This window comes from Phymastichus coffea, unplaced genomic scaffold, assembly GCF_024137745.1.
Source record: "Phymastichus coffea isolate CEN01 unplaced genomic scaffold, Cenicafe_Pcof_1.1 PCOF00070, whole genome shotgun sequence".
Classification (NCBI taxonomy): Eukaryota; Metazoa; Arthropoda; class Insecta; order Hymenoptera; family Eulophidae; genus Phymastichus; species Phymastichus coffea.
Genome location: NW_026706881.1, coordinates 336,028 through 360,838, shown reverse-complemented (window position 1 = coordinate 360,838; position 24,811 = coordinate 336,028). Strand labels below are relative to the sequence as shown.

General features: G+C 35.7%; 4 protein-coding genes across 11 annotated transcripts; all 4 read left to right on the top strand.

Moving 5' to 3' along the window:
- Window positions 1-8: 8 nt before the first annotated feature.
- On the top strand, window positions 9-2,297 carry LOC131667703 (sugar transporter SWEET1-like). 5 transcript variants are annotated; one of them, XM_058941324.1, is made up of 5 exons: window positions 9-149; window positions 1,164-1,317; window positions 1,394-1,471; window positions 1,535-1,817; window positions 1,879-2,297. In XM_058941324.1, exons 2-5 carry the CDS (start codon window positions 1,241-1,243, stop codon window positions 2,095-2,097), a joined length of 657 nt encoding a protein of 218 aa, XP_058797307.1. In that variant the 5' UTR covers window positions 9-149; window positions 1,164-1,240; the 3' UTR covers window positions 2,098-2,297. The 5 variants fall into 5 exon arrangements, with proteins under 5 accessions (XP_058797307.1, XP_058797306.1, XP_058797304.1 ...); XM_058941323.1 differs by having other exon boundaries at window positions 65-149; window positions 1,119-1,317; XM_058941321.1 differs by lacking the exon at window positions 9-149 and adding an exon at window positions 160-276.
- A 436-nt stretch (window positions 2,298-2,733) lies between these two features.
- Window positions 2,734-19,029, top strand: LOC131667707 (intermembrane lipid transfer protein Vps13D). Of its 3 annotated transcripts, none has more exons than XR_009302213.1 (26): window positions 2,734-3,068; window positions 3,814-4,004; window positions 4,080-4,311; window positions 4,388-4,584; window positions 4,652-4,819; window positions 4,892-5,228; window positions 5,304-5,612; window positions 5,699-6,620; window positions 6,706-7,045; window positions 7,124-12,370; window positions 12,438-12,588; window positions 12,668-13,143; window positions 13,216-13,584; window positions 13,651-13,839; window positions 13,908-14,231; window positions 14,306-14,498; window positions 14,573-14,755; window positions 14,819-15,049; window positions 15,490-15,516; window positions 15,974-16,134; window positions 16,210-16,526; window positions 16,646-17,126; window positions 17,208-17,425; window positions 17,487-17,579; window positions 17,651-17,763; window positions 17,843-17,981. XR_009302213.1 is itself a non-coding variant. In XM_058941329.1 (26 exons), exons 1-26 carry the CDS (start codon window positions 2,972-2,974, stop codon window positions 18,439-18,441), a joined length of 12,156 nt encoding a protein of 4,051 aa, XP_058797312.1. In that variant the 5' UTR covers window positions 2,734-2,971; the 3' UTR covers window positions 18,442-19,029. The 3 variants fall into 3 exon arrangements, 2 of the variants coding, with proteins under 2 accessions (XP_058797312.1, XP_058797313.1); XM_058941329.1 differs by adding an exon at window positions 18,340-19,029 and having other exon boundaries at window positions 17,208-17,579; window positions 17,843-18,269; XM_058941330.1 differs by lacking the exon at window positions 15,490-15,516 and adding an exon at window positions 18,340-19,029 and having other exon boundaries at window positions 17,208-17,579; window positions 17,843-18,269.
- A 359-nt stretch (window positions 19,030-19,388) lies between these two features.
- On the top strand, window positions 19,389-21,602 carry LOC131667785 (tumor protein p63-regulated gene 1-like protein). Its single transcript, XM_058941483.1, has 6 exons — window positions 19,389-19,701; window positions 19,779-19,977; window positions 20,059-20,235; window positions 20,340-20,447; window positions 20,723-20,856; window positions 20,932-21,602. The coding sequence occupies exons 1-6, from the start codon at window positions 19,608-19,610 to the stop codon at window positions 21,117-21,119; spliced, it is 900 nt and encodes a 299-aa protein (XP_058797466.1). The 5' UTR covers window positions 19,389-19,607; the 3' UTR covers window positions 21,120-21,602.
- Window positions 21,603-22,379: 777 nt separating this feature from the next.
- Window positions 22,380-24,779, top strand: LOC131667784 (C1GALT1-specific chaperone 1-like). Of its 2 annotated transcripts, none has more exons than XM_058941482.1 (5): window positions 22,380-22,545; window positions 22,709-23,024; window positions 23,100-23,615; window positions 23,704-24,070; window positions 24,146-24,779. In XM_058941482.1, exons 2-4 carry the CDS (start codon window positions 22,760-22,762, stop codon window positions 24,045-24,047), a joined length of 1,125 nt encoding a protein of 374 aa, XP_058797465.1. In that variant the 5' UTR covers window positions 22,380-22,545; window positions 22,709-22,759; the 3' UTR covers window positions 24,048-24,070; window positions 24,146-24,779. The 2 variants fall into 2 exon arrangements, with proteins under 2 accessions (XP_058797465.1, XP_058797464.1); XM_058941481.1 differs by having other exon boundaries at window positions 23,704-24,002; window positions 24,071-24,778.
- Window positions 24,780-24,811: the final 32 nt, after the last annotated feature.

Genomic DNA, 24,811 nt, shown 5'->3' with positions numbered 1-24,811 from the left:
AGAAAGCAGCGAATGTAAAAATAAACAGCGACACTATAAATACGTTCGATGAAAATCGGAAGACTACGGATTCTTCCGCCTCCGATACTGCGGCTGCCGACCACCGTCGACTGCTTGCATTTATTTATGCGAATTTCCAATCAGTAGCTGTGAGTAGCTTGCGTAGCTTGCATGTAAATCCGGTGGCTCGATCTGTCTCTTCTCTTGATTGGATATAGAGATGGAGCGACGTCTTTTTTTCGGGGTATATGCGCTTATGCTGCTCCTACACTACGGGTCAGAGAATTTTATTCAACTTCCCACTTTTTTGCTCAACTGCGCTTTACTACTGCATGATAATGATTGTCTTTCCAAGCGCCGTTTGTTGCACACACATTGCGCCCCCCTCTCTGTACCTCTCCGCTATTTGGAGCTGATTTATTAGATTTGGGGAATCATAAATTGTTGCTTTATTGATTGTTATTGAGTCGTCCTTATCTAGATCCGATATGAGCAATGTTAAAACATTATTTATTTTTAATAGCAAATTAAAAAAATTAGTTATAAATAATGAATTTTGAAGAACGAAAAAGATCCTCTTTAAAGCGTGATTAGAACTAACATACTAATTTTATTGATTAATTATCAAACTTTTTTTTTGTAAAAGAACATGTAAAGTTTTTGATTGCTGTTAATAAATATTTTACAACTTTAATCTTTGAAAGATCTTTAATTAATTTTCCCCGGTTGCTTATCAGCTATTATGATTCCTTTTTAATTAAATTTATGACAAAAAGATTTATTGATCATTATTACGATTTCTTATAAAATAAAATAATTTTGTTTTCAAAACTAATTAGGTTTATAAATCTGTTTTATCGGTAAAACATTCTCTCGAATATATGTATATATATATATACATATATAACGGCATTTTTAATTCGATATATAACGGCATGTTTAATTGTGCGATGACGTTCTGTTTAGTCGGTAAATTAAATTTTGTAACCTATATAATGATGATTTAAAATAATAAATTGTTAAGTAATATTGTTTAATTTCAATAAGGAATGTAAATAAAAGTAAAATGTAAAATAATCCATAAAATAAAATAAAATTTTTATATTAAATAACGCTAGGGCACTTCACATGTATGTAAGCAATCATTATTGTTTTGGATAAAGTTTATACCGAGACGTTCAGCTACATTGAATTTACTTTGTCGACGTCGAAAAAATATGAAAGTTCCTGGACGGTCGAGATGAACTTGGTAGAATTTAAAGATATTTTGGCAAGCACTGCATCAATATGTACTATCTTGCAGTTTCTATCTGGCATGTAAGTGATTGGATATTATTACGTATTTTCTTAAGGTATTTCATTTTTATTTACATATTGTATTTATTGTTTTCAGACTAGTGTGCAGAAAGTTTGCCAAAAACAAATCTACTGGTGATGCATCAGGACTAGCATTTGTAACATGTTTTATGTCGTAAGTTTTTAGTACTGAACGTGTATTATTCAAATTATTTTCAAAATAATTATTGTTTTTCAGGTGTAGTTTATGGCTTTTGTATGGAATATTAATTCAAGATAAATCTGTTATGATTGTTAATATATTTGGGTCATCACTACAATTTTTTTATGCTTTTACCTTTTACACTTATACCATACACAAGAAAGTTATAGTAAAACAAATGTTTAGTGCAATACTATTCATCAATTTGATGTACTTATATTGGTTTGTCTCTGAGGATGTAGCATTGGTTACTAAAAGAATCGGACTTCTTAGCTGTACTTTAACAATCTTATTTTTTGCATCACCATTAACTTTGTTGGTAAGTTTTAAGAATAGTCTTAATTTGATTGAGTAGTAATTAACTGATATGTTTTTTACAGGCTCATGTAATTAGGGTGAAAAGTACAGAAAGTTTACCATTCCCTGTAATAATGTCCTCATTTGTTACATCATGTCAATGGTTCCTATATGGATACTTGATTAATGATCTTTTTATACAAACACCTAATTTACTTGGGTGTATATTAAGTGCATTTCAACTTGTACTTTTTATTGTATTTCCAAATACAAAATCAAATGATGAGCAGCTCTTGATATAGGGTACACTCAAACTAAATGATTACTTTAAAACAGTATTTGATGCATACATTAAACTTGGAAATAAATAAGATCTCAATGATCTCAGGCTCTTGTGAATTTGTGATGTCTGACTTGTAATAAAGAATATTGGTGTTGTACATATAGGTATATTATTATAATAATATTATAGACAATTGTGTAAATGCCAAACAAAAATTAATTGCAATAAGAAAGATTATATTAATATATAAATATGTTTAAACTGAAAAATATAGTTTAAAATTGATTTTAAAATAATCACAAATTTCATTTTATCATTATTTCTCTGACTAATTTTGTTTGTTTTACCTGATCTTCCGAAAATTTCAATACCTTTTTCTAAAAATAGCGCTGAGATTTCCTGACGTCAGCCGCGCGAACGCAAGAAAGTCAAGAATCAAGATTGTGGCCGATGATTACACATAAAATTAGACTTGGATCCCTCAATCGGTACAGACGTTAGTGAAAATTCGCGGGATTAACCTGTTGTGTATGCATACCGTATAGGCTGCATGTGTGAGTGCGATATCTAGGAACCTCCACTCGCGGCGCGCGCGAGTTTCTTTCAGTAGTGTTCCGTAACGAAATGAGCTAAAGTGGATGAGGGAGTGGTGAGAAAGTAAATATTGCACTTCCCTCTTATGTCATTCACACGGGTAGTGCTGTTATCATCAAGACAAGACATTGATCAATTTCCATTTAGATCGTAACCTTGTTTATATATATATATATATGTGTGTGTATATATATATATATATAATACATACATATCGCGCGTGAAACTTTTTCTATCCTCCTTTTTCATACTCTTATACATGTTCATTGTTATAACAAAATTGCGTTGCCACCGACAACATGCTCGAGGGCCTCGTCGCCTGGGTGCTTAACAATTACCTGGGCAAGTACGTGGAGAACCTCAACACCGATCAGTTAAGCATCGCATTACTCTCAGGTAATAAAAAAACAATCGTTTGTGATGTTTGTTGTTTATACAGTGTTTTACTATATGTTTTGATTTGACGCATTAACATTCATTGATGCTGACTTGCATTGTAAATAAGTTGTGCGCATATTTCAAGACTTTTAAAGCTTACTGTACTATTTCATAAGTCAATTTTATATTTCACTTAAATGACTTCATCATTATTTCTGACAAAATATTTTCATTAATTTATATTAACATACTTTTATTAATTTGTAAATTTATCTTTTTAATTATGTAAAGTACTTTAATTATAATTTGTTACTGATAATAAGGTTTAATAAGATAAAATGAATCTTAATTTATCATTTTTGTTAATTTATTTAGTATCTACTCTTATCATTAGATAAATTAAAAATTACAAGATAGGAATAAAAAAAAACGGTATCATGAAATGTTTCAATGTATTTGCTATTGAATATCATTTAACCAGTCTTAAGATAATTTTCTTTATCTGGAATCTGATGTAATGTACAGTAAAATATAGCAAATAGCTAAAACTACAAAATATTTAGAGTTGATTTGGGTGATAGGTGAATAAAATATGGGTTTAGGTTTGAAAGTAATAGATTATGCCAATATAACATTTAATTCATTGAGAAATATTTTAAGACTTAATTTTATTGTATTTTGATGTAAGAAATACTTGAACTTGATATAATACATTTCATAAATATTTTAAAACTAATAAGAGTTTTTGTTTTTATTTTTAAAGGTGCGGTTGAACTTGAGAATTTACCACTCAAAAGAGAAGCTTTAAGGAACCTTGGTTTACCTGTTGAAATCAAAGCTGGCTTTATTGGTAAAGTTCGGTTACAAGTTCCTGTCACACAAATAAGAACAGCATCATGGGTGATAGCAATAGAACAATTATATTTAGTGGCAGGGCCTATAAATTTAGAGGAGGTAACTTTTGCGAAGAATTATACAAAACTATTAACCACCTGATATTGTAAAATTAAATCTTTTTATTTTTATTAGTACGACATCGAAGCAGAAGAACAAGCAATAATTGATTATAAATTAAGTCGTTTGGATTCTTTAGAAGCAAGATGGCGTGCAGAATCCGAACAAGGTCCTGGCTATTATGCAGCTAGTTATAGTACCTGGGTAAATTATGGTACCTCCCTAGTCACTAACATTATAGAGAATTTGCAGCTCAATATAAAAGATGTACATATTCGTTATGAAGATTTAGCTACTCTTCCTAATGGTATATGTTTTGGAAAAATATCTTTTGATTTTATATTGCTGTTATGTAATAATAACCTTTATAAAATATTGCATAGGTACAGGGATAGCTTTTGGTATAACAATAGGGGCTTTAAGTGCCCAGAGTTGTGATGCAAGTTGGGTTCCTGGATCCACTTCTTGGAATTTGCAAGATTCTTCTTTCAAATTGATGGAACTTGATGGCCTTTCTGTCTATTGGAATGAAATTAAAAAAGAAAATATGTTCCATGATTTGGACATGGCAAATTTAGCTGTAAATATATTTGTACAAATAATTTTTAGGTTTCTAATTGAGATATTAATTATTTAAAATACCCTAGGTTGCTATGAGCGAATCGAAGAAGCAAAGCAAAAGTTATATTCTTTTACCAGTTAGTGCTAAGGCTCATGTAAAAAGAGACAGATCAGAAAGACCGTTACGTTCAGCACATAAACCAAGAATTGTTGTTGATCTTTCTTTGGATAAAGTACCATTATCATTAACAGATGTAAGTATTTGAACGATTGCTAATTCATGAGATACATAGCTACAGCTAACAAGTGTATCTTTAATATTTCAGGTCCAATATGAACAAATAGTTTTATGTATAAAAGGTTTAGATGAAATTGACAGACAACGCCGACAGAGAAGATGTCGACCAACAGCGTCGGTTAAGGAAACTCCAAAAGAATGGTGGAGGTATGCAGCTCGTTGCTACATCGGTAGAAAAACTCTCACTCCCAAAAAGACTTGGGATGATATTCTTCAACGCGGAAAAAATAATACAACTTATGTCGATGTTTGCGCAAAGCTCTTAATGAATCCTACTTCAAGTTTACCATCTGATTTGAAAAAATTAAAGGATCAAATGGAGGCTGAGCTCAGTTTTGACGAACTTAGAATTTTACGTGAATTGGGTAAATATTGCTATAAAATTTCCATGTAAATAGCAAATACAAAATATAAATTAATTAATTTTTTATTGTCAATAGCAATGATGAAAGTGCGATCACCAAAGCCACCGCAAAACGAGAACACTACCACACCACCACAAGCTCAGGGTATGCTTCTGCAATGGTTTCCACAGTGGTGGGGCTGGTATTCTGCTAAAACACCAAATAACAATACTGAAACTTCACCGACGGCTAATTCATCAACGTTCGATGGAGAATTACTTGATGTATTGGCGGATACTGTAGATGACGATACTTTACTGCGAAGAGATACAGTCTTTGGCCTTTTTAATTTTGCGTTATCTAAGGGTGCTATTTCATTGTGTACTGTTGTCAAGAGTGAATCGGGTATTTATTTAATTTATTTTAATGTATTTAAGTTTAACACCAAAGATACAAACACTAAATAATTATTGAATCATTTTCATATTTAGATAAATCCCCAGAAATCAAAGCAGTAATGGAGTTGCAATTCGAGCGCGTACACCTAAGTTACGAATCTCGTCCTCGTTCTGGATCTCACAAATTCTCCATAAGTCTTGGGGCACTTTTCCTTCATGATCACTTTACGGAAAATTCAACATTCCCAATTCTCGTGCAACCACAATCCAGCGTTGGAGGCGGTGGTTCATCTTCTCGACTTCGCAACTCATCAGATAAACTTAACTCTCAATCTGCTCAGTCACTTTTCGAACTCGTTTATGAAAAACGACCACTGCATTTGTCTGTTGACCATTCGTTGCACGTTAATTCTCGTTCACTTGATGTAGTATACAATCCATTAGCCATGAGATGGTTAGTCGATTTCATATGCGAACCACACAGATCAGACGGTTCGAATAATTTGAGATTACAGGCAATGAAACGGCGAACAAGACGACAGCTTATGAAGAATTGGGAACAGATTCTCGAGGGTGATACTGTTGTTAGGTCGTCTTGGGATCTACAACTCAATATTTCTGCGCCGCAGATTCTTCTTGTCGAAAAATTCACCGACACCAACGCTACAGTAGTCGTTGTTGACTTCGGTCGATTACACCTATCGAACAATTTAGACCTAAAGTCGGTAATAACGGCGAGAAATCTCATATCGCCAACGAGTGAGATAGAAAAAACTGTCGAAGAGGAAGAGGAGGATGAGAGATTCGAAACGCCTTGTTCAACTCCACCTGGTAGCGAAGAAAATGGCTCGGTACAAGATTTGCAGCTGGGACTGTCGGAAGCAGCGCTTCATAAGAAATTGTACGACCATTATTCGGTAGATTTGTCGGATTTGCAAGTTTTAGTTGGTAAAGTCAAAGATAACTGGAAGCACGCGAGAACCAGGGGTATGTCAAGTCTTCATGTTTTGGAAAGGTACTTTACTATTCTATAGTTCTCTTCTATTCTGTTTTTAGATATTGATGGTTGAATCAATGTATTAAGTTATATCTCTTTGTAGATTTAATATATCCTTACAAATCGAAAGAAGAGTCGTTACAACGACCGATCCGCATTTTCCGTCGGTCACGGTATCTGGAAATCTACCTAGATTGGTTGTACACGTAAACGAACAAAAAGTCGAGTCAATAAGATCGATGTATCACTTACTATGGAGTTTGTCAAGTACTTCACCTGTTACTACGAAAACTAACGGAGCATATGTTCAAGAGGAACCGGAAAGTCCAAAGAAAGAGGAAGGTCTGGACAGAATGTTGAATCATGCGATGATGATCCAGTTTATCATCGATCAAATGACATTTGAATTGCAGTCGCGGGGTAGAAGTGTTGCTGAACTTCAGGTAATACTTACTTTATCATATGAAGTACATACGTTTGGAAATTGGATCCTTTTGTCTAAATTTGAATTAATTTGACAGGTATCCGGAGTAAAAGCAGCATTGAGTAAACGTCCAGCAGACTTGAGTGCTTCGTTATCTGTACATGGCTTACTGCTCGTCGATGCTCTGCAAGAATTTGGCCCTGATTTCGAACTTCTTGTGGCGAGTCACAAACACGTCGGTATGGACAGTGTATCCGGTAGTTTAAGAGATTCAGAGCCTACATCACCTGTGTCGCCTGTATCACCTGGGTCTCCAGATGCAACTCTATCTCGAAGACTTACTTCGCCTGTAGCTCTATCACATGCCTTAACCAATCTTGCGCATCACGATACAAAAAGTCCTTTTGCGAGAACTGCGTCTTCTATCGCATTAGAACAACTCGACTCGGAAGCTCTAATTGTTGTGGAGGTGATGTTCGTTGATGAGCCACTCGAAAGTTTGAGAGTTGCGAATATACAATTCAACAATTTGGATATCATCGCAAATCAAGAAACAATCGTCGAGCTTATGGGATTCGTGAGGAGACTCTTTCCACCTAAGAAATCTAAAGTCAGAAGAATGGAAAGATACGAATCGCTGACAAGTTTGACGTCCGAAGGAAAAGCTACAAGAACAGAAATTACCTTCGACTTTCATAGATTAAATGTCTTACTACTTAGAGCTGTGATGCAAGATAGTCATTTAGTAGGTCAAAAAATTGCCACGGCGACAATGTCAGACGCTCGAATACAAGCAACTCTCGCAACAAACAACTCGATCTCCGGATCTCTTGGTGGTCTACAAATTCTCGATCAAACTTTGATCGGCAAAACTCATCAACGAATAATCAGCGTAGGTCGCGATCTCATTGCCGATCCACCGAGTGTTGGTCATCATCACCATCATCATAATTTCGACCACTTTGCAAACAGTACGCTCGTAGAAGGCGAACAATCCGAAGCTTTACGTTTTCTTGCCACGCGTAGCTGTAGACAAAACTTGACAGCTGATACGTCTGAAACATTGGTCGATATCAGTATACGAATTGGTAGTGTCTGGTACACTCACGCACCACATTTGATTTCGGAGCTACGTTCCTGCGCTGATGAATTTAAACAGTATTTGAGCAACGTTGCTAGGCAAATTGGTGCCGCGGCAACGGACATGGCTATCGGATTGGTAAACGCGGAAGATTGGGCGATACCCCAGCGAAAGCGACTGCCTAGTTTTTCATTGGATGGCTCGGAAGTATCAACAAATCTATTGTTGAAACTTGATTTAGTTTTGAACAGTCCCGTACTTGTAATACCAAGGTCGTCGCAAAGTACGCAGGTATTTATTACTCACTTGGGTACGATGACACTGCAGCACGAGCCACCGTCATCGAACTCGACCAAGCAGAAGATCAATCTTGAAGTCAGAGATATGAATTTACACTCGCTCGATATAGCAACAAGGATTGGTCAAATGAATCAAACAAATCTGCCACTGAGAGCCGAAGAAATGTATTCGTGTAAGGAAAATGGAAAGCCTATTTTACACGACACTCTGCTGAGAGTCACCGTCGAACGAGATATTGGAAGTCGATGTCAGAGTCCTGGATTCCCATTTGAAATTGAAACTGCGAGAGGAACTGTGGAAATTCACGGTGTGGTTGTAACGCCCCTAAAGGTTTCTGTCTCGCGTGGACAGTACGAGCAATTTCTTGATACGATCAATAGGTTGTTCACGATGCCAGCCAAGGTAGCTGAAATTGTCACACCAAAGACGCCGCAACCATTATCCAAGTCCGATACGTACATCAGCAGTTCGAGAGTCATCGATAAACCATCCTACTCTGACAAATTCGATTTGCCGATAAAAGTACTCTTCGAACTTCCCGCTCTTAGCATCGAGTTAAAACAAGAAGGTCGCTTGGAACAACCGCTCGTCGAACTTTCAATGCGCGACTTGTGTGCCAAGTATGAGAAACTTACGCGAAACGAATCTACAACTCAAGTAGCTTTACGCTCTCTACTTATGGAAGATCTACTTTGTCCGGTTGGTTCTCGACATCGTTACATGATGCAATCATCCGCACCAACTCGAGCTCGTCCATTCGCTGGGGTATCTCGTTCATGTCCCGATTTGACATCTAACCGTCTATTACGCAATTCAACCGTATATGGTAGTCTACCAGATCGCCTCGAAACTGACAAACTTTTCGGAGCAGTACCGTCACATTGGCGTCGACCACCTGTCAGTTCGCTAATTGAAACACCAAATACGCCACCGCCATCACCAGGTGCCGTCACCACTGAGGAAAATCTCGTTCTTATCAGCATTACCATGAAAGAACCCGAACCCGACAATACGTTGCAAGTAAAACACAAGACTGTCAGCGTTGATTTCAACTGCCTCGACTTGATCGTTAGCGTTGAGTCGTGGATGGTTGTATTGGACCTTTTGGGTATTGGCTCGCCAAGCTGTGAACCCGTAACACCAGTACCGCCTTTGTCGAACATTGACGTGATAGATTACGATCAGAGTAATGAGTTGCCCATTCATTCAAAAACTGACGTAGAAATCAACTCGTTGACTCTCATACTAACTCAGCCTGAGCGGGAAATCGCAAGAGTGAATATCTCTAATGTTAGCTCGCACATCGTTAAGATAGATGGAACAACAAAAGTTTCAGGCTCATTAGGTTCGATGTCGCTGTTGGATCTAACGCCTCATGGAAGATTTTACCGCGAGCGTTTCTTGTCGTCCGGTAGGAAGGCTCTGAACTTCCAGTATTCGAGCTACGTCGACTCAGAGTCACGACCTCATGACGCTCAGTTGAAACTACAAATGTCAGCGGTACACTACGTACACACGCAAAGATTTATCGCCGAATTACAAGCTTTCTTCGCTCACTTTTCTCAATTACGCACGGTCATGGCGAACATTCGGGCTGGTGGTAGTGCTGTAATCAACGTCAACAAGAGAAGCATGAGACTGTCGTTGGAACTCCATGCAGCTGCTCCAGTAATTTTATTGCCCGTTAGTTCTAGATCAGAGGAGATGATATTCTTGGATCTCGGTGAGCTAACTGCGCACAACAGCTTTGTCTTCTCGAATGTGAAACCAGAATGTTTGCTCGACATCATGAACCTCGAACTTGTTAACATGGATGTACACGCAGCGAAGAGAGTTAGCGGTAGTAGCAACGCAAATGATGACGGAGATAGTTTGTCAGTAGGCGGATTCATTGTGAGAAAAATTGGACCATCGCTTTTAACGGAAAAATGTCATCTGAAATTGCGAGTTGAGCGAAATTTAGATACTTACTTGAGTAGAGAGATTCCAGATTTAAGCATTCATGGAACACTGTCGACGATGGACTGCGCATTAGATCCTTCGCAGTACATGTTGATCCGTGGGTTGTTGTCCTACAATATCGGTGAAAATCTGGATGACTTAAAAGCTTTCATGCGAGATACTGTTGAGTACTCAATGCCGCAAATTGATTCCGAAGGCAAGGCATGGACTTCGTCATTTGTCAGTCTTGAACTCGTTAATGTCACGCTTAAACTACATCCTCATCATAGTATAGCAGCGTTGGCGTGTGTAAATTTTATCAAATCACGACTGATCCTTGACTCGTTGAGCGACGGTTCGCAGGATGTTGATTTAGTATCAAGAGAGATTTTAGTTACCGACACGAGATTCCATGACGAACCAGTTAATCGACGATCCAATGTTTTTACGAGCATCCTACAACCATTGCGCGAAAGCTCGACCGTGGAAGACCGAGTTCAGGCGGAAGTACATCATCGCAAGAGAATGGGCAGCTCTGCCACAACGATTTTGTTACACAGTATGCGACTTACCGCGATTCTCGACTGGTGGGAAGCTGTTCGAGACTTTCTAGTATTGAATTCTCCGGAACCAGAGCCAGTGCATATCATCAACGCGATACCGCTTGTTGCGTCACAAGAAATCAATGGTAATGGTAATAGTACTTTACCTTTTGAACTCAAACTCAACATCACAGATTCGGAGCTAGTTCTCGTTGAAGATACTTCCATGTGGGATACCAATGCCGTGATCCTCAAGAGTACGGCCGTATTAGCTTATCGATCGAATCCACAGAATGATGAGAAACCGATGAGCTGCAATCTGTCGCACTGCGAGCTGTTTTCGTGTATTCTCGGTCTTGAAGAGGAAACCGCTTTGTCCATCATCGATCCTGTCGGCGCGAGTCTTGAACTTACCAAGGATAAGTGTCTGGAAGTACATTTACAACCGCTGAGCGTGCGGCTCAGTTACCACGATGTCAATATGTTCTCAAGAATGCTTAGTTCTTTGCCGAAGCAAACATTATTGGCTAGACAGAGATTATCCGTGGATGGGCAACCACCAGCTAATGCCAAGAGTCACGTACTTAAATTGTCTGCCTTGGGTTTCGCCGAAATCGACTGCGAGACTGCATTGGATAAATGTAACGGGCATCTCGACGATGCAGCGCTTTGGCTTACTCAAAACGCAGTTCCAAACGCCGAGAAAGCAGCGACTGGCGACGAGTTCCCATTAAAAGTCATTGTCGTGGAAACGTCGTGTTTGAAAATCTGTACAATCGACGATTGTAGAGACGCTGACGTTCCTTTACTAGAATTGACACTCGTTGATCTGTCATTGAGACAAGAGTATTCAGGGCCAGGTGACGTATCAGCAAATTTTGCAATTGACTACTACAATCGAGTACTCAGCGGATGGGAACCATTCGTCGAACAGTGGCGTGCTTCGATGCAGTGGGAACAAACGTTATCCAGTTCTTTAAGCCCAAAGAGATTTCGTATCAGAGTGGATTCTCAAGACTCAATGAATGTCAACATAACGTCGACTCTTGTAGAATTGTTTACAATGGTGAAAGAAAACTGGACTCAGGATTATTCATTGTTTACCGACACCAGTACGAGTAATAAAAAAAACTACAGGAGGAGATCGCCGTTCGTACCGTTCGCTTTGAAGAATGAAACTGGCTCAAAGATCTGGTTCAAAACGTTACTAGCCACCGCTGAGGATGACAAGATTATCGATAGAGAATTTCTAAGAAAAAATGCTCTAAACAAAGATGAAACTTGGCTGGAAGTATCTGCAGGAGATACCGTCCCATTTACCTTTGAAAATCGGGGAAAATTGAGGCATCATTTGACACATATTGCCAGAAGACACCAGGTAGCTGTGGTTGTTGAAGGATGGAAGGTTGTCGATCCTGTTACAGTTGATAGAGTTGGCATTTATTTCCGGCATGCCCATGTTGATTTTAAAGGCCCAGAGGTTAGTTTTTAATTATTTTAATGCTGTGCGATGATTATTCGATGTACGTAATGCTTTTATATTTTAGATGGTATCTTCAAAAGCAAGAATTGTATTTAACGTCGAGCTAGAAGGATCCGCAAGAAAACTTGTTACGGTCAGGTCAGCTCTGCAGGTGGTGAACAAATTGAGTTATAATATTGATTTGAAATTGGAAAAATCTTTAAGTTATTATGGTTGTACGTAGAGATTACTTACAATTGTGTTATTAGCTCTATAGCGCTAAAAATACATTGATCTTTTCTATGCAATTTCTAGATTCTCCGACATACTCATCAACACTCGGCGGTAGAATTCTACAGGTACAAGCGCAGTCCCGAATTTCTATCCCACTCACTCACACGGACGTTCAGATGTACCTAAGACCAGTACATTCAAGTCTTCCATATCAATATTGTGTAGAACCAATCGACTGGACATGCGTGAAGAAACCCGCTGAAGTTATCGAAATACAAACAACTTGTAGAACGAACAAACAAGATATATTCAGGATGTGTGTGGCTGTACGAAGAGATAATTATCCACCCGATACAACTCAAGCCTTACCTGGACATACCATTTTAATTTTGGCTCCGATGACTATAACGAATTTACTTCCAAATGAGTTGTTTTATTCGGCTGGTACAGAAAATGGTAGAATCGCGCCTGGAAACTCTGCTGATTTGCAAAGTCCAAATATCAACAATCAATTGGAAATAACTGTACAGCTTGATGGATATTCCGGCGCTGGAACAGTGGGTTTCACATTTTTATGAATACTTTGAGTCGAAAAAAATTTCTAAAATTCTATTGCGACCTTTTTTTAGCTAATTTTACCACAAAATAGCGGCTCATTTACCGGTCGCATGCGTCTCTCTGATTCAAACGGCCGTATCCTATTCATCCACGCCACAGTATTAGTCGAGAAAGGTTCTGCAGTGCGAATAAATATCACCGCACCATACTGGATCACCAATAAAACGGGTCTACCATTGGTATTCAAACAAGAAGGTGCAAATACAGAGTTTGCAGGTCAGTTCGAGGAGCACGAGAAAGCTCGAATGGTTGCTCCTTTGTTGTTTTCATTCAACGACGAGGAGATGAATGGAACTCTTGCTGTGCGCATTGGTACTGGTGTTCATCCAAATGGTATTCCACAGTGGTGTCAGCAGTTTCATCTACAACCTGGTGTACAGGTAATTTTATAAATTAAATTATTTAACGTTCAAAAAATATATAAATACGTAAAACGTTATTTATAGGTACATCGTTTAAGAGTAACGTTACGGGATGGCAGACCCGACATCGTGTATGTGATTGGCATCACTACAAGAGCTGCCAGAGGCAGATATCGCGCGACAACAGTTGTTACTCTATCTCCTAGATATCAACTGCATAATAAATCATCTTGCAAATTGGAACTCGCTCAAAAGTGTTTCACAACTACTGTTGTAAGTCTCTTTTATCGTCATTACTTTCTCTCTCAACGTAATTTATTAATTTTAATATACATTTTCAGACACATCTCGATGCTGAAGCAACTTATTTAATAGCAATGCCCGAATGCCATATGCCGTTTCACTGGCCACGTCTCGATAAAGACCAATTACTTTGCGTTCGTATTGTCAACGTACTGAATTGCATGTGGTCCGGAGGAATAATGCTGCAGGGCAATCATTCGCTTACTATCAATGTTAGAGATGGAGCCGGACAAATGTATTTTCTTCGGGTCGACGTTGTTCTGCAAGAAAGCACATATTTCATTGTGTTCACTGATGCACACACCATGCCACCACCGATTAGAGTTGATAATTTTTCAGAAGTTCCTTTAACAATTAATCAGGTATTTAGTTAGTTGAGAAAATTAACGAATTTTGATAAAATTACTTTGAGGTATATGAATATTATTTTTTATAGACTACAGTATCTGAAAGTTTACAATGGGCAGTACGCTCACATAGTTCTGTGCCTTACGCTCTTGATGAACCATCTTTGCCAGCTGCACTTACGGTTACGGCACCTGGTGGAGTTACTGCTACGTACGATTTGAATGTGCTTGGAGAGTGTAGAGGATTGACTTATGAAAATTTTATATATATCGCATTCACTGGTAAGTCATTGGATATTACTCTGCTTGAAAAAATATTTTATTGTGGATTACATAGGCATTTTTTTACTGTATAGGAACATTTAAAACTGATATTGATCTCGGAACCGACGACAGTAGTTTAGATCCTCTTGACGTTGAAACTCAACGATTAGTTCTTGAAGCTGGTCCTGGTGGTTGGGTTGCACTCCGAAGAAAACAATACGGAGTCCGATCGCAACTCTGGCGTATGACGGGCGACGGTCAACTACAACACGAAGGTATGATAATTTATTTCTCTGTGAAATAACTTTACTGATTGCAAAATTGCAATTATCTTTCAGGGTCTAGCCCACCTACAGATAAATATAGTCGAGCTCCAGATAAGGTATTAGTCCTGGACATCGCTGGAACAGCTCCACAACCATTCACGTACTGTCCACTGGCATTGAGGAGACCTGATCCAAGACGCAGATCAACTCAAACTTGGCGTTTCACTGATGACGGTCGTTTATGCTGCGCTCACGCAAATATGTGTGTGCAGTCGAAGGATGGTTTCATGGGATTGCAAGACAGTAAGATCAAATATATTTTGATTATTAAAATGGGCAACAAGCATTTTTAACGCATGGTTGGATTATTTTTTATTATTTCGTAAAAATTAATTTTATGGTTAAATTGTTGATTTTGAACGTTAACCAGACATTCGAGGATGCACCATATAATTTGACTTTTTTTTTCGTATCTCCAGAAATATTTTAATGATAATATACAGTATTAATTAATTATTATATCATGAATGAATGTTTGCTTTTAATTTCATCATGTCTAGCCAGGATCATTTACAAAAAATTAAACTTTTGTTCCTATAGTACTGACGTTTGGTTCCATAAACTACATGTTTCTTGTTTATTTGTTCATGTATTTCCAATATCGCTGTTTCCCAAAGTTGAACTAAAAAATTAGAACAAAGAAAACTTGATGTGAAATCTAAAACCAGTGTACGATGTTACAGGCGGCCGAGTCGCCCGTTGGCAAATGTGTACGTATATTGTTTACGGATGTTCTCGCAGTGTTATTTCGCTGCACTTATATTTATATTAATTTTTTTTAACAATTTCTAAATTCTAAGCGTCATGTACTAATTTTAATTATGCTTTTTACATACATTCACATACGGCACGTTCACTAGCACTGGCAGGATTTGTTTTCTGTAATGTTCACTTTTTTACACTACAAGTAATTCAGTAGATATTTTTTATAACCTTTAATGTTATTAATAGGTATTTAGATCAGGCGTTTAATGTATCCATATTACGTGTACATACATGTATTCGCATTTGTGTATGAATATTCGGATAGACAAGTATAAAAAAATTTCAAATACTTTTCTATCTGAAACATTTTATTTAGAATAACTACACAACAAAAGAAAATCACATAATTCGTTTAACAAATTTCCACAATGTCAAATTATGAATACCTAAAAATTTATGCAGGGAGCGAAGCTGTTTTGGGACCACAAACTCATTGCACCCATCCACCAATTGAACAGAAAGTCAGTCGTCAACGTCTACGACCAGGTTCTGGATATTTGTCAGTCCGCGTAACAACTGATGGACCAACCAGAGTTTTGCAAGTATTGGACATCAAAGAAAGAGTAAGTACAAAAATTTTTCTTACATCTGTATTCTACGAATGAAAATAATTTATTAACAAATTAATCTACTTACAGAAAAAGACCTTTGCTCTATTAGAAGAGCGCGATTGGTCCAATATCTCAATAGCTCATCGACCCACCCAAGTGCAAACTGAAGTAGCGAAAATTGATGCTCGCGAATTACATTTAAGCGTCGATCTACCAGCTGGTTTGGGGTTGTCGATCGTTTCACGAAAACCAACTGAGGAGCCTATTTTTTCACGCTTCGCTGGAATTACCCTTGACTTTGTCGATACACCTGCCAGCAAGAGCTTAGATTTGAGTATTCATGATGTTCAAATTGATAATCAACTATTCGAGGCACAGTGCACATCTGTACTCTATATATCAAGGTAATTCTTGATTTCTATTCTGTGACGACCATGTTTAAACTTTTATCTTTTTTTATCTTGAAAATATCTTGAAATATTTTTTTTATCTTAAAAATACGTTGAAAAAATTGAATTTATAGGAATTCGAGAAACGAGGGCGATTGTAGGCCTGCGATTCACATAGCTGCCGAGAAACTTCCTTCTAAGAATGAAAACGCAGAAATTTACAAACACTTGATTGTCAGTGTAAAACCCGTATGCGTTCACTTAGAAGAGCGACTTATCTTGAAAATGGCAGCATTCGTTGGTGCAGGATTTCTCGACCAAGAAGCTCCTGTGGATGAAAATGACTTCAATGCGCAGCGATTCATATCTAATGTTGCTGCTGCACACGCTAAACGTTACTATTTTGGTGCTCTCAAACTCGTTCCCAGTCAAGTAGAACTTAGCGTATTGACGACCACTAAACTTCCACCATATCTACAGGCAATGAAGAGAAAATTAGGGCTTACGTTGATTAGGTTCGAGGATGCGACTATCGAGTTAGAACCGTTTATTAGAAAACATCCCTTTGAGAGCAGTCAATTTCTTATTCACTCTATTATTAAACATTACAAAGATGTAAGTAAACCGTTTCTTCGTGCATAAAAATAAAATAGTATCTTTATTTATTTATATTGTTTCTTTTTTTTTTTATTTTAGGAATTGAAATGGCAAGCGGCGGTAATATTGGGTTCCGTTGATTTCCTTGGCAGTCCGTTAGGTTTCGTCAATGACGTATCCGAGGGATTGTCAAGCTTAGTCAACGAGCGTAACGTTAAAACTTTCGTACAGAATGTTACTCATGGTTTCTCCAGTTCAACAGCCAAGTTTACTGAGTCTTTATCAGATGGTTTCGGCAAAGTCATCATGGATGAGAGGCACGAAGAAACGAGACAAAAGATTCGCTCCAATACTAATGGCAGCTTGGATCACTTGCAGGCAGCTTTCAAGGGTTTGGGTCTTGGTATGCTTGGCGGTGCTACCAGTTTATTTAAGCAAACTTACGACGGAGCAATTAACGAAGGATTTCCTGTATGTTATTATGAAATTCTGACATTTTCAGTCATCTGCTAATAAAATATTTCAATGAAATATATTTACAGGGTTTTATTACTGGGCTTGGTAAAGGTGCAGTTGGAACTGTGACCAAACCAGCTGTTGGTATATTGGACTTTTTTACTGAGAGCGCCACCGCTTTACGAGAGACAAGCAGAAGGTATAAAAATAAATAAATTTTTTAATATTTGATTGAGAAGAAAGAATGAGAGTACTACTATTTATTGTGCATTTTTCAGTGCTCACAGGCAATTACCGAAACGCGATCGACTTCCACGTGTAGCAAGTGGTCCCGCAGGCTTACTACCCCCGTACAACTTACAACAAACTAAGGGTCAAGAACTTTTATATAGCATCAATGACCATGACTTCTCCGAATTATTTGTTGCGTATGAATGTTTGCGCAGTGGATTCGATAATCTAAAAGTACTTGTAACGAATGAACGTGTGATTGTGATATCTGGTGGCAGTAAGGGTATTGTCACCGAAGTAAGTCTGGCTAATTTGTTGCACTGTCAACCAACTCATCGACTGGAGAGCAATGGCATGACACTACATTACATCGAGCTTACTTCGAGGGCTGATGTTGGCACAATACATTTTGATGGTCCGGAAATTTTAAGAAGACCAAAAGTTCGTTGTGATAGCGAAGATATTGCTAAATGGGTATGAGTTATTGTAATAAAGTATTTTTATTATATGGTTACATATTATATTAATTTAAATTTATGCACAGGTTTCAAGACAAATAAACTACGCTAAAGGAATGCACGAAGAACGACGATTAACACTAATGTCTTCGGACAATCTACTGGACGATATTCAGATTTACAAGTAAATGAGAAACAAAGTTAAAGTTATAGTTTTATCACACAAGATATTTTATATAAATTGGCAAAATTTTAGCTTGCATTTCTCAAAGTTTTACTACTTTCAAAAAGAAAAAGTATCGACGTTTTAGTTACCTAATCAATCAATTATAAATGAATGAATACAAGACTGACGTAAGCAAGAAATAAATGTCACAATCCTTTTTTTGTTATTGCCTAGTGCCATTGTTTTTTGCACTTCACAAATGCGAAAGTACTATTGACGTACTAAGTATGATTAACGGAAGAGATGTGTACATAATGTGTAGATGAGAAGTGTTGGAAGAGTTTCTTTTTTTATGCGAGAGTTCAATTTACCTTTTGATGACGTATCTATAAATGCTTGTTTAAAAAAATGCAACACCAAAGTTCTGTACTACTGACACAGTATTTCCTATTTTGTTGTTTTCGTCACACTTGGTATTTGAACTGTATATAAGAGGACTGTATAAATATATATTTTAGAGAAAAAGTAGAATTGTTAACAAAAATAACACAATGAATGTATTTGTTCTATTATAAACCAAAAACGCTTTTTATTATTAATAAAAGACTCATGCACACTTTGATATTTTGTTTATATACCCTATATAAATTCATTTTTCTAAATTGAAAAATAATTATAAAAATATTTTTCATAATTTTCTTTTAAGATGAAAAATTATTTATCAAAATTACTCCTAAACATTTATTGGAGCATTGTAAAAAGGAGACAATTTCTCGAAACTCTGCTTCATTAGATACTTAAAATATATATTGAAATAATACAAGAAAACGTGTTTCAATAATAATCAACGATCTAGTCAACCGTAAAACAAAAACAAATAAAAAAAAGCGGTTTCATAAGTGCGCCTGTGCGGCAGAACATCTGTATACATACAACATATGTGAAACGTCAAAGAGCGGCTGATGCTGATCGACCCGCACACAAAAACCTGATAAAAACTATATTCGTCTTGACAAGCTGAGTTTGACGTTGAATCATTAAACTTTGGGGAGCCGCAGTAAGAACATACTTTATGCGTGCTTTTTAAATGTAGATAAAAAATTGAGAGGCAGTTATCACCGCGTGGATGGAGCTTGGAGCACATATAATAGATTAGAAACTAAAATTTTGACATAACCTATAAACACAATGGACGATACCTTTTTGCAGGACGAAGGGCCGAGTTTTGATAGGGCTACTTTGGAAATTAAAAACGACAACAGCGAGGAATTGAATTCACAGGGTAACTTTTGATTAATTTCCAGTATTTATCGAGGATGCATCAACTGTATGATTGACAATGTTGTTTTATTTACACAGCTGTAAAAGATAGTAAGCCCAACAATTCGAAAGCTAAACCGGGAATTAGTGTACCTGGTATACCTTATGTTCGATTAGATTGCCATACATTTTTTTCTGATAGAAATGAAGTTGTAGAGAAAGCTTTTGCTGATTGTCAGAGGGATCTTCTTAGCAGTACTGAAGAAGATGAATTTGTAGGCTCATGGTTGTTGACAGAGTGAGTTTTATTTTGAGTTTCATGGAATCATTTGACTTTAATAGTTTATTTATCATTTATTTTCTATCTTGACATTTCCAGAATCAGTATATGGGACACAGAAAAAGAGAGACTTATTTTACTAACGAAAAATTCTTTGTATGCTATTAAATATGACTTAATCTCTTTGAAAATATTAGAGTATAAGAAAGTATATTTAGCCGTCATTGATACTTTGATTGCTGGAGAGCTGATATATCCACCAACATCACTGTTACCGTGAGTATATAGCTACGTATTATACTTCTGCTTTAATGTTATATTTAAATAAAAATCGCAGTCAAGAATGATAACCATATTTTTCAAAATATGATAATTCCCAGACGCTTAAATGGGTTGGCAGAAGGGGTTTCTTCTCTTATTCATAGTGTCATTCGACAAGAATGGTCATCATTTACATCACTCTCAAGCACTGCTCAATTCGAACCTAGGTACTTCCTCATCAGTCTGTTATCATCACAATTGTATTTTCTGTTGGTCTTTGTTGTATACTTGTTCATTTTGCATTGATTGAAATGGTTTGTTGTCTAGTCTTTGATTTGTATGTTTTTGTATTTGCTGTACCATTCATCTTGTTTGTGTTAGCTTTCCAGTTTTTACTTTGCTTTTCTTTAATTTATTGTTTGTAGTTCTTTAAAAATTATTTTGCACAGAGTAAATAATATTTTTTATCTATTAGCCTGCTAATAACTAAACATTTAAATAGGGGTCGAAATATGTTTGGTCTAAGATTAATGTGGAACAAAGGACAACCTTTGTCTATGGATAAAAAATGGAATCCATTTGCAAGAAATATTCCATGGATGACTTTCACAAACCATCCACTTTTCTGGCATAAAGGTATTAGATGCAAACAGATCATGTGAGTGATTATTTGTGAAATAGTAACTGAACTTGAAAATGCATTCATTTTAGGATCAGACTCTGATAAAATGAAATATGATGTAAATGCCCTACATTTAGCCCTACAAGACTTATTGTCAGTAAGTTGCGAAAAGCTAGAAAATCCAATAATAATTGAAAATTACGTCGGCATAGGATCTCTAGTTCATAATCGTACTGGTTTAGGGTTTTTCAAAATCCGGGGGAAAGTCAGCTTTTAAATAAATTCCTGATACAGTTTTCTTAGTAGGATAGGTTCTCTTTTTCCCTTAAAAATTTTCCACTACTTTTGTCATTCCGTAATTAACGATATTTTCTAAAGAACGAGGAAAAAAAATGTCATTAGAGGGTAAGAATGTAAAAAAACTTTTATTGGCCTATGCCTTCTATCACGTTTTGAAAATCGTTGCCGCTGTATTATTTTATTATGTATGGACATTTGTGAAAGAAAATTTCAACATTTTCTCGTAATCATCCAAATAATTATCAATATCATCATATGACTATAACAGTCATTGTACTTATATTATGTTTACTAGAGTCGAAATGTTAGGAAGGAACCTGGTGTCTTACAGGTTTATCACTGCTCCGTCGGTGCGAATGGCCTTGTCAGTGCAATTTTAGAAAAATGTTATGATATAGTATTAATTGTAAGTATTAATATAATATTAATTGATATAAATAAATTTAGATGGATCAAAGTATTACTATTTATTAATTTGAAATCCTTAATCTCAATTTTTAAAATGTTTTTTGTCTAACTTTAATTTGGTAAAATTTTAGTTATACTTTGTTATGAACGCTAAATAAAATTTATTCAAGCTTTCAAAATTTAAAAGATAAATGGACAAAAGATAATTTGCATGCAAATGAAAATAAATCACGTTTAATGGATGCGAAAAAATAAAATCAATATATTCTTATGAGCTAATATGGATTACCTTAAATAAATCTAACAAACGCTTATAACAGTTTTCTGATTTTCCTTTAAAGAATATAAATTATTATTTTACGAATTTTTACTTGTCAAAAAGTAGTTGTTGCATTATTTGTCATTAGTTATCATCGCTTCAAATTCAATATGATTGACCATTTAGCTAACCAAATAGTATTATCAAACTTTATGTTGTATAATTGTAATTATTTCACTAATTCAAGAATTATATAAAATATAATTGTTTTTTTAGAATTGAAAAAAATTTAAGAATATATGAAATATACGAGTTTTTAATTACTTTTTCTAATACTTGAGCGTAAACAGTAAATCAAATCTATATTAATAAAACTTTCTTTATTTCCACATCAATTCGCATTAAATTTTATATTGTTTACTTTGAAAAATACTCATTTTGTTCATTTTATTGTTAATATAAACCGACTGGTGATATTTAAATTAAGACAGATATATAATCTTGCATACGGTAGATAGATGATCATCTAGATAACAAATTGTAACTTCCGTGGTACCGATCCTTTGTGAGTCTAAAAATGCAAAGCAACAAGTGTCTTACGGGCTACAGGTTTTGGGTTTACCTTATACTATGAAACTAAACGGCCTTATTGATACCACGTGGAAAAAAAGTATTATACATGAATAAATGTGGACTAATTAAAGAAACTATGTGTTACCGTTTCAAGGATTACTAGGTAATTTGCAGAGGTTAACTAACAAAATTAATTTTATTCTCAGTGAAGAACTTGGATAATTAACGAATAATCTAACATATTAACCAGTGTCTCTCTCAAGTTACAAGTGCAATTACTAATATGAAAGCCATAAATTAATTTTAATAATTGATTCTTCTTTCAGAAACAAATCAGCCATTATGTACAATGATGATGATATGATTATATTAGAACAATGAACATCCTTTTACGTCCAAAAGTAGTATTCGTTATTGGTTTTTTATTTGGTTTTTTATCAGTTTTCATATACAAGTATGTTAACTCTATTATTGAGTCTCCGAAATTGCACAAAAGTTCCTTGAAAATTGTCTGGACTTTCTTAGAGAATTGGTCAGAGAGTGCTAAAAATTATGAAGCTTGGTGTCAAAATCAAAATGTAAAACTCTCTGAACTTAATTTAGATGAGTACGCTTATGGAGCTCAGTCAATTAACCATTCTGGTGAGATATTACACTAGACAATGTGAATCACTTCTTCTTTTGTGAATTCAAATTGAATCTAACTATTTTTTCTAGACGTTAAAAAGCTAGTTTTAGAATCCAAATGGTTGAGGACCAAAGTACCTATTACCTGCGTTGTATTTGTGGAGAAGTTAAAATTAGTAGCTACAATTACAGACACATGGGGAAAGCACTGCAACAAATTGCTATTTTTCTCACGTAACTTATCTGACTCCAACTTTTCTGTGATTAACTTAGGAATTAAATATACTTCAGCATGGCAGTTTCTTTGCGAAATTATGAATTATATATGGAAAAGAAGAAATGAGATACCTTTGAATTGGATTATTTTTATTAAGGATGACACCATTGTTGTACCCGAGAACTTGCAATACAATTTAGCTGCACTTAATTACATGGAACCTTATTACTTAGGACATGCTATTGTACTCTGGGGTACACCTTACAATGTAGCTCAAGCTGGATATGTACTTAGCTATGAATCTTTGCGCAGAGTTATAAAATTATTCAATACTTCAAAGAAATGTGCTGCTGGTGGAAAATATTGGAAAAATGAGGATTACTATTTAGGTAAACATTGAATTGATAAGATTAAAATTAATATTAAAATAAGATTAAAATGAATGATACTCAAATATTAATTTTTATGAATTTGTAGGAAAGCATCTAGGATCTTTGGGTGTTCATCCCAGTGACACACGAGATTCAGAAAATAAAACGACTTTTCATGGATATCCATTGAATGTGCTATTATGGGGTATAGCTAAACCAGGCGCTTACTATAGCCGCGCTATTTACGAGCCGAATTCGAAATGTTGTTCAAGTAGAACAGTCACGTTTAGTAATGGAGATGCTGAAAAAATGCGAACAATAAATTATTTACTGTATCACTTGAATACTTTTGAAAGTGGAATTTATGGAAATAAACCAGCTCCTACACCTATACCTGAAGATAAAGTAATTATACTTGGTATGCAAGAGATCATTACTTATTCTATGTGAGTTAAATTGAATTGAATTTATAGGTATGGAAAATTGCTTTGCGTGATGAATTCAATCTAACTGATACAGAAGATATTTCAAATGATAAATACTTCCAGATCTGGCGATCAAAATACTCAGAACCAGAGCATTTTATAGCTAAGAATTTTCATAGCAAGCCACATGTATAATAATCAACATAGATAAACTCATGATACACATAAGACTATACACTGCAGAACTAATCTCTAGACTATAGTTCAATACTTATTTATTAATGTTTTTACTGAGACCGATAGACTATTTTTATACACTAAAAATTATTTATTACTACACATTGAGAATGATTTATTTGTAAAACCCTTGAAAAAGAAGATCAATGTCATCTCTATTTTCATTCAGAACGAAGTTTATCTAATTCACGGCCATTGTTACAATTTTTTGCAGACATCAATACCGTCTGGTTCACGCTGATATATAAAAATACTGTGATAATGCACTTTGATGTTTATATCTCACAAATAGCAGGCCGAAAAAATGTTGTATCTTATCGAGCTTCCAGGCGTCCCGAATATGGAGCAACTTCATTTGTGGATAATTAACATTGTGTCAAGGATTTTGTTACTCATATTTCCTTTTTTGTAAATCACAAGCTACTCAATGTATCATCGCTTTTAAACGGAAGAATGAAATGAGATTAGAGAGATGTTACTTTTCATTTAATTCAAATAGTAAAAAAATGAATTTTCAAAAATTTGTTTAATCAATGGAATCGATATTTCCTG

Bases quoted from the DNA above. Each gene is read 5' to 3' on its own strand.
- LOC131667703 (XM_058941321.1), top strand. From the start codon at position 249: ATGCGCTTATGCTGCTCCTACACTACGG. The intron at 277-1,163 runs GTCAGAGAATTT...TTTTGGATAAAG, and splicing joins ATGCTGCTCCTACACTACGG to TTTATACCGAGACGTTCAGC. The intron at 1,818-1,878 runs GTAAGTTTTAAG...TGTTTTTTACAG, and splicing joins CATCACCATTAACTTTGTTG to GCTCATGTAATTAGGGTGAA.
- LOC131667707 (XM_058941329.1), top strand. From the start codon at position 2,972: ATGCTCGAGGGCCTCGTCGCCTGGGTGCTTAACAATTACCTGGGCAAG. The intron at 3,069-3,813 runs GTAATAAAAAAA...TTATTTTTAAAG, and splicing joins AAGCATCGCATTACTCTCAG to GTGCGGTTGAACTTGAGAAT. The intron at 5,613-5,698 runs GTATTTATTTAA...TTTCATATTTAG, and splicing joins TGTTGTCAAGAGTGAATCGG to ATAAATCCCCAGAAATCAAA.
- LOC131667785 (XM_058941483.1), top strand. From the start codon at position 19,608: ATGGACGATACCTTTTTGCAGGACGAAGGGCCGAGTTTTGATAGGGCT. The intron at 19,978-20,058 runs GTGAGTTTTATT...TGACATTTCCAG, and splicing joins GGCTCATGGTTGTTGACAGA to AATCAGTATATGGGACACAG. The intron at 20,236-20,339 runs GTGAGTATATAG...GATAATTCCCAG, and splicing joins CCACCAACATCACTGTTACC to ACGCTTAAATGGGTTGGCAG.
- LOC131667784 (XM_058941481.1), top strand. From the start codon at position 22,760: ATGAACATCCTTTTACGTCCAAAAGTAGTATTCGTTATTGGTTTTTTA. The intron at 23,025-23,099 runs GTGAGATATTAC...TATTTTTTCTAG, and splicing joins TCAGTCAATTAACCATTCTG to ACGTTAAAAAGCTAGTTTTA. The intron at 23,616-23,703 runs GTAAACATTGAA...ATGAATTTGTAG, and splicing joins AAATGAGGATTACTATTTAG to GAAAGCATCTAGGATCTTTG.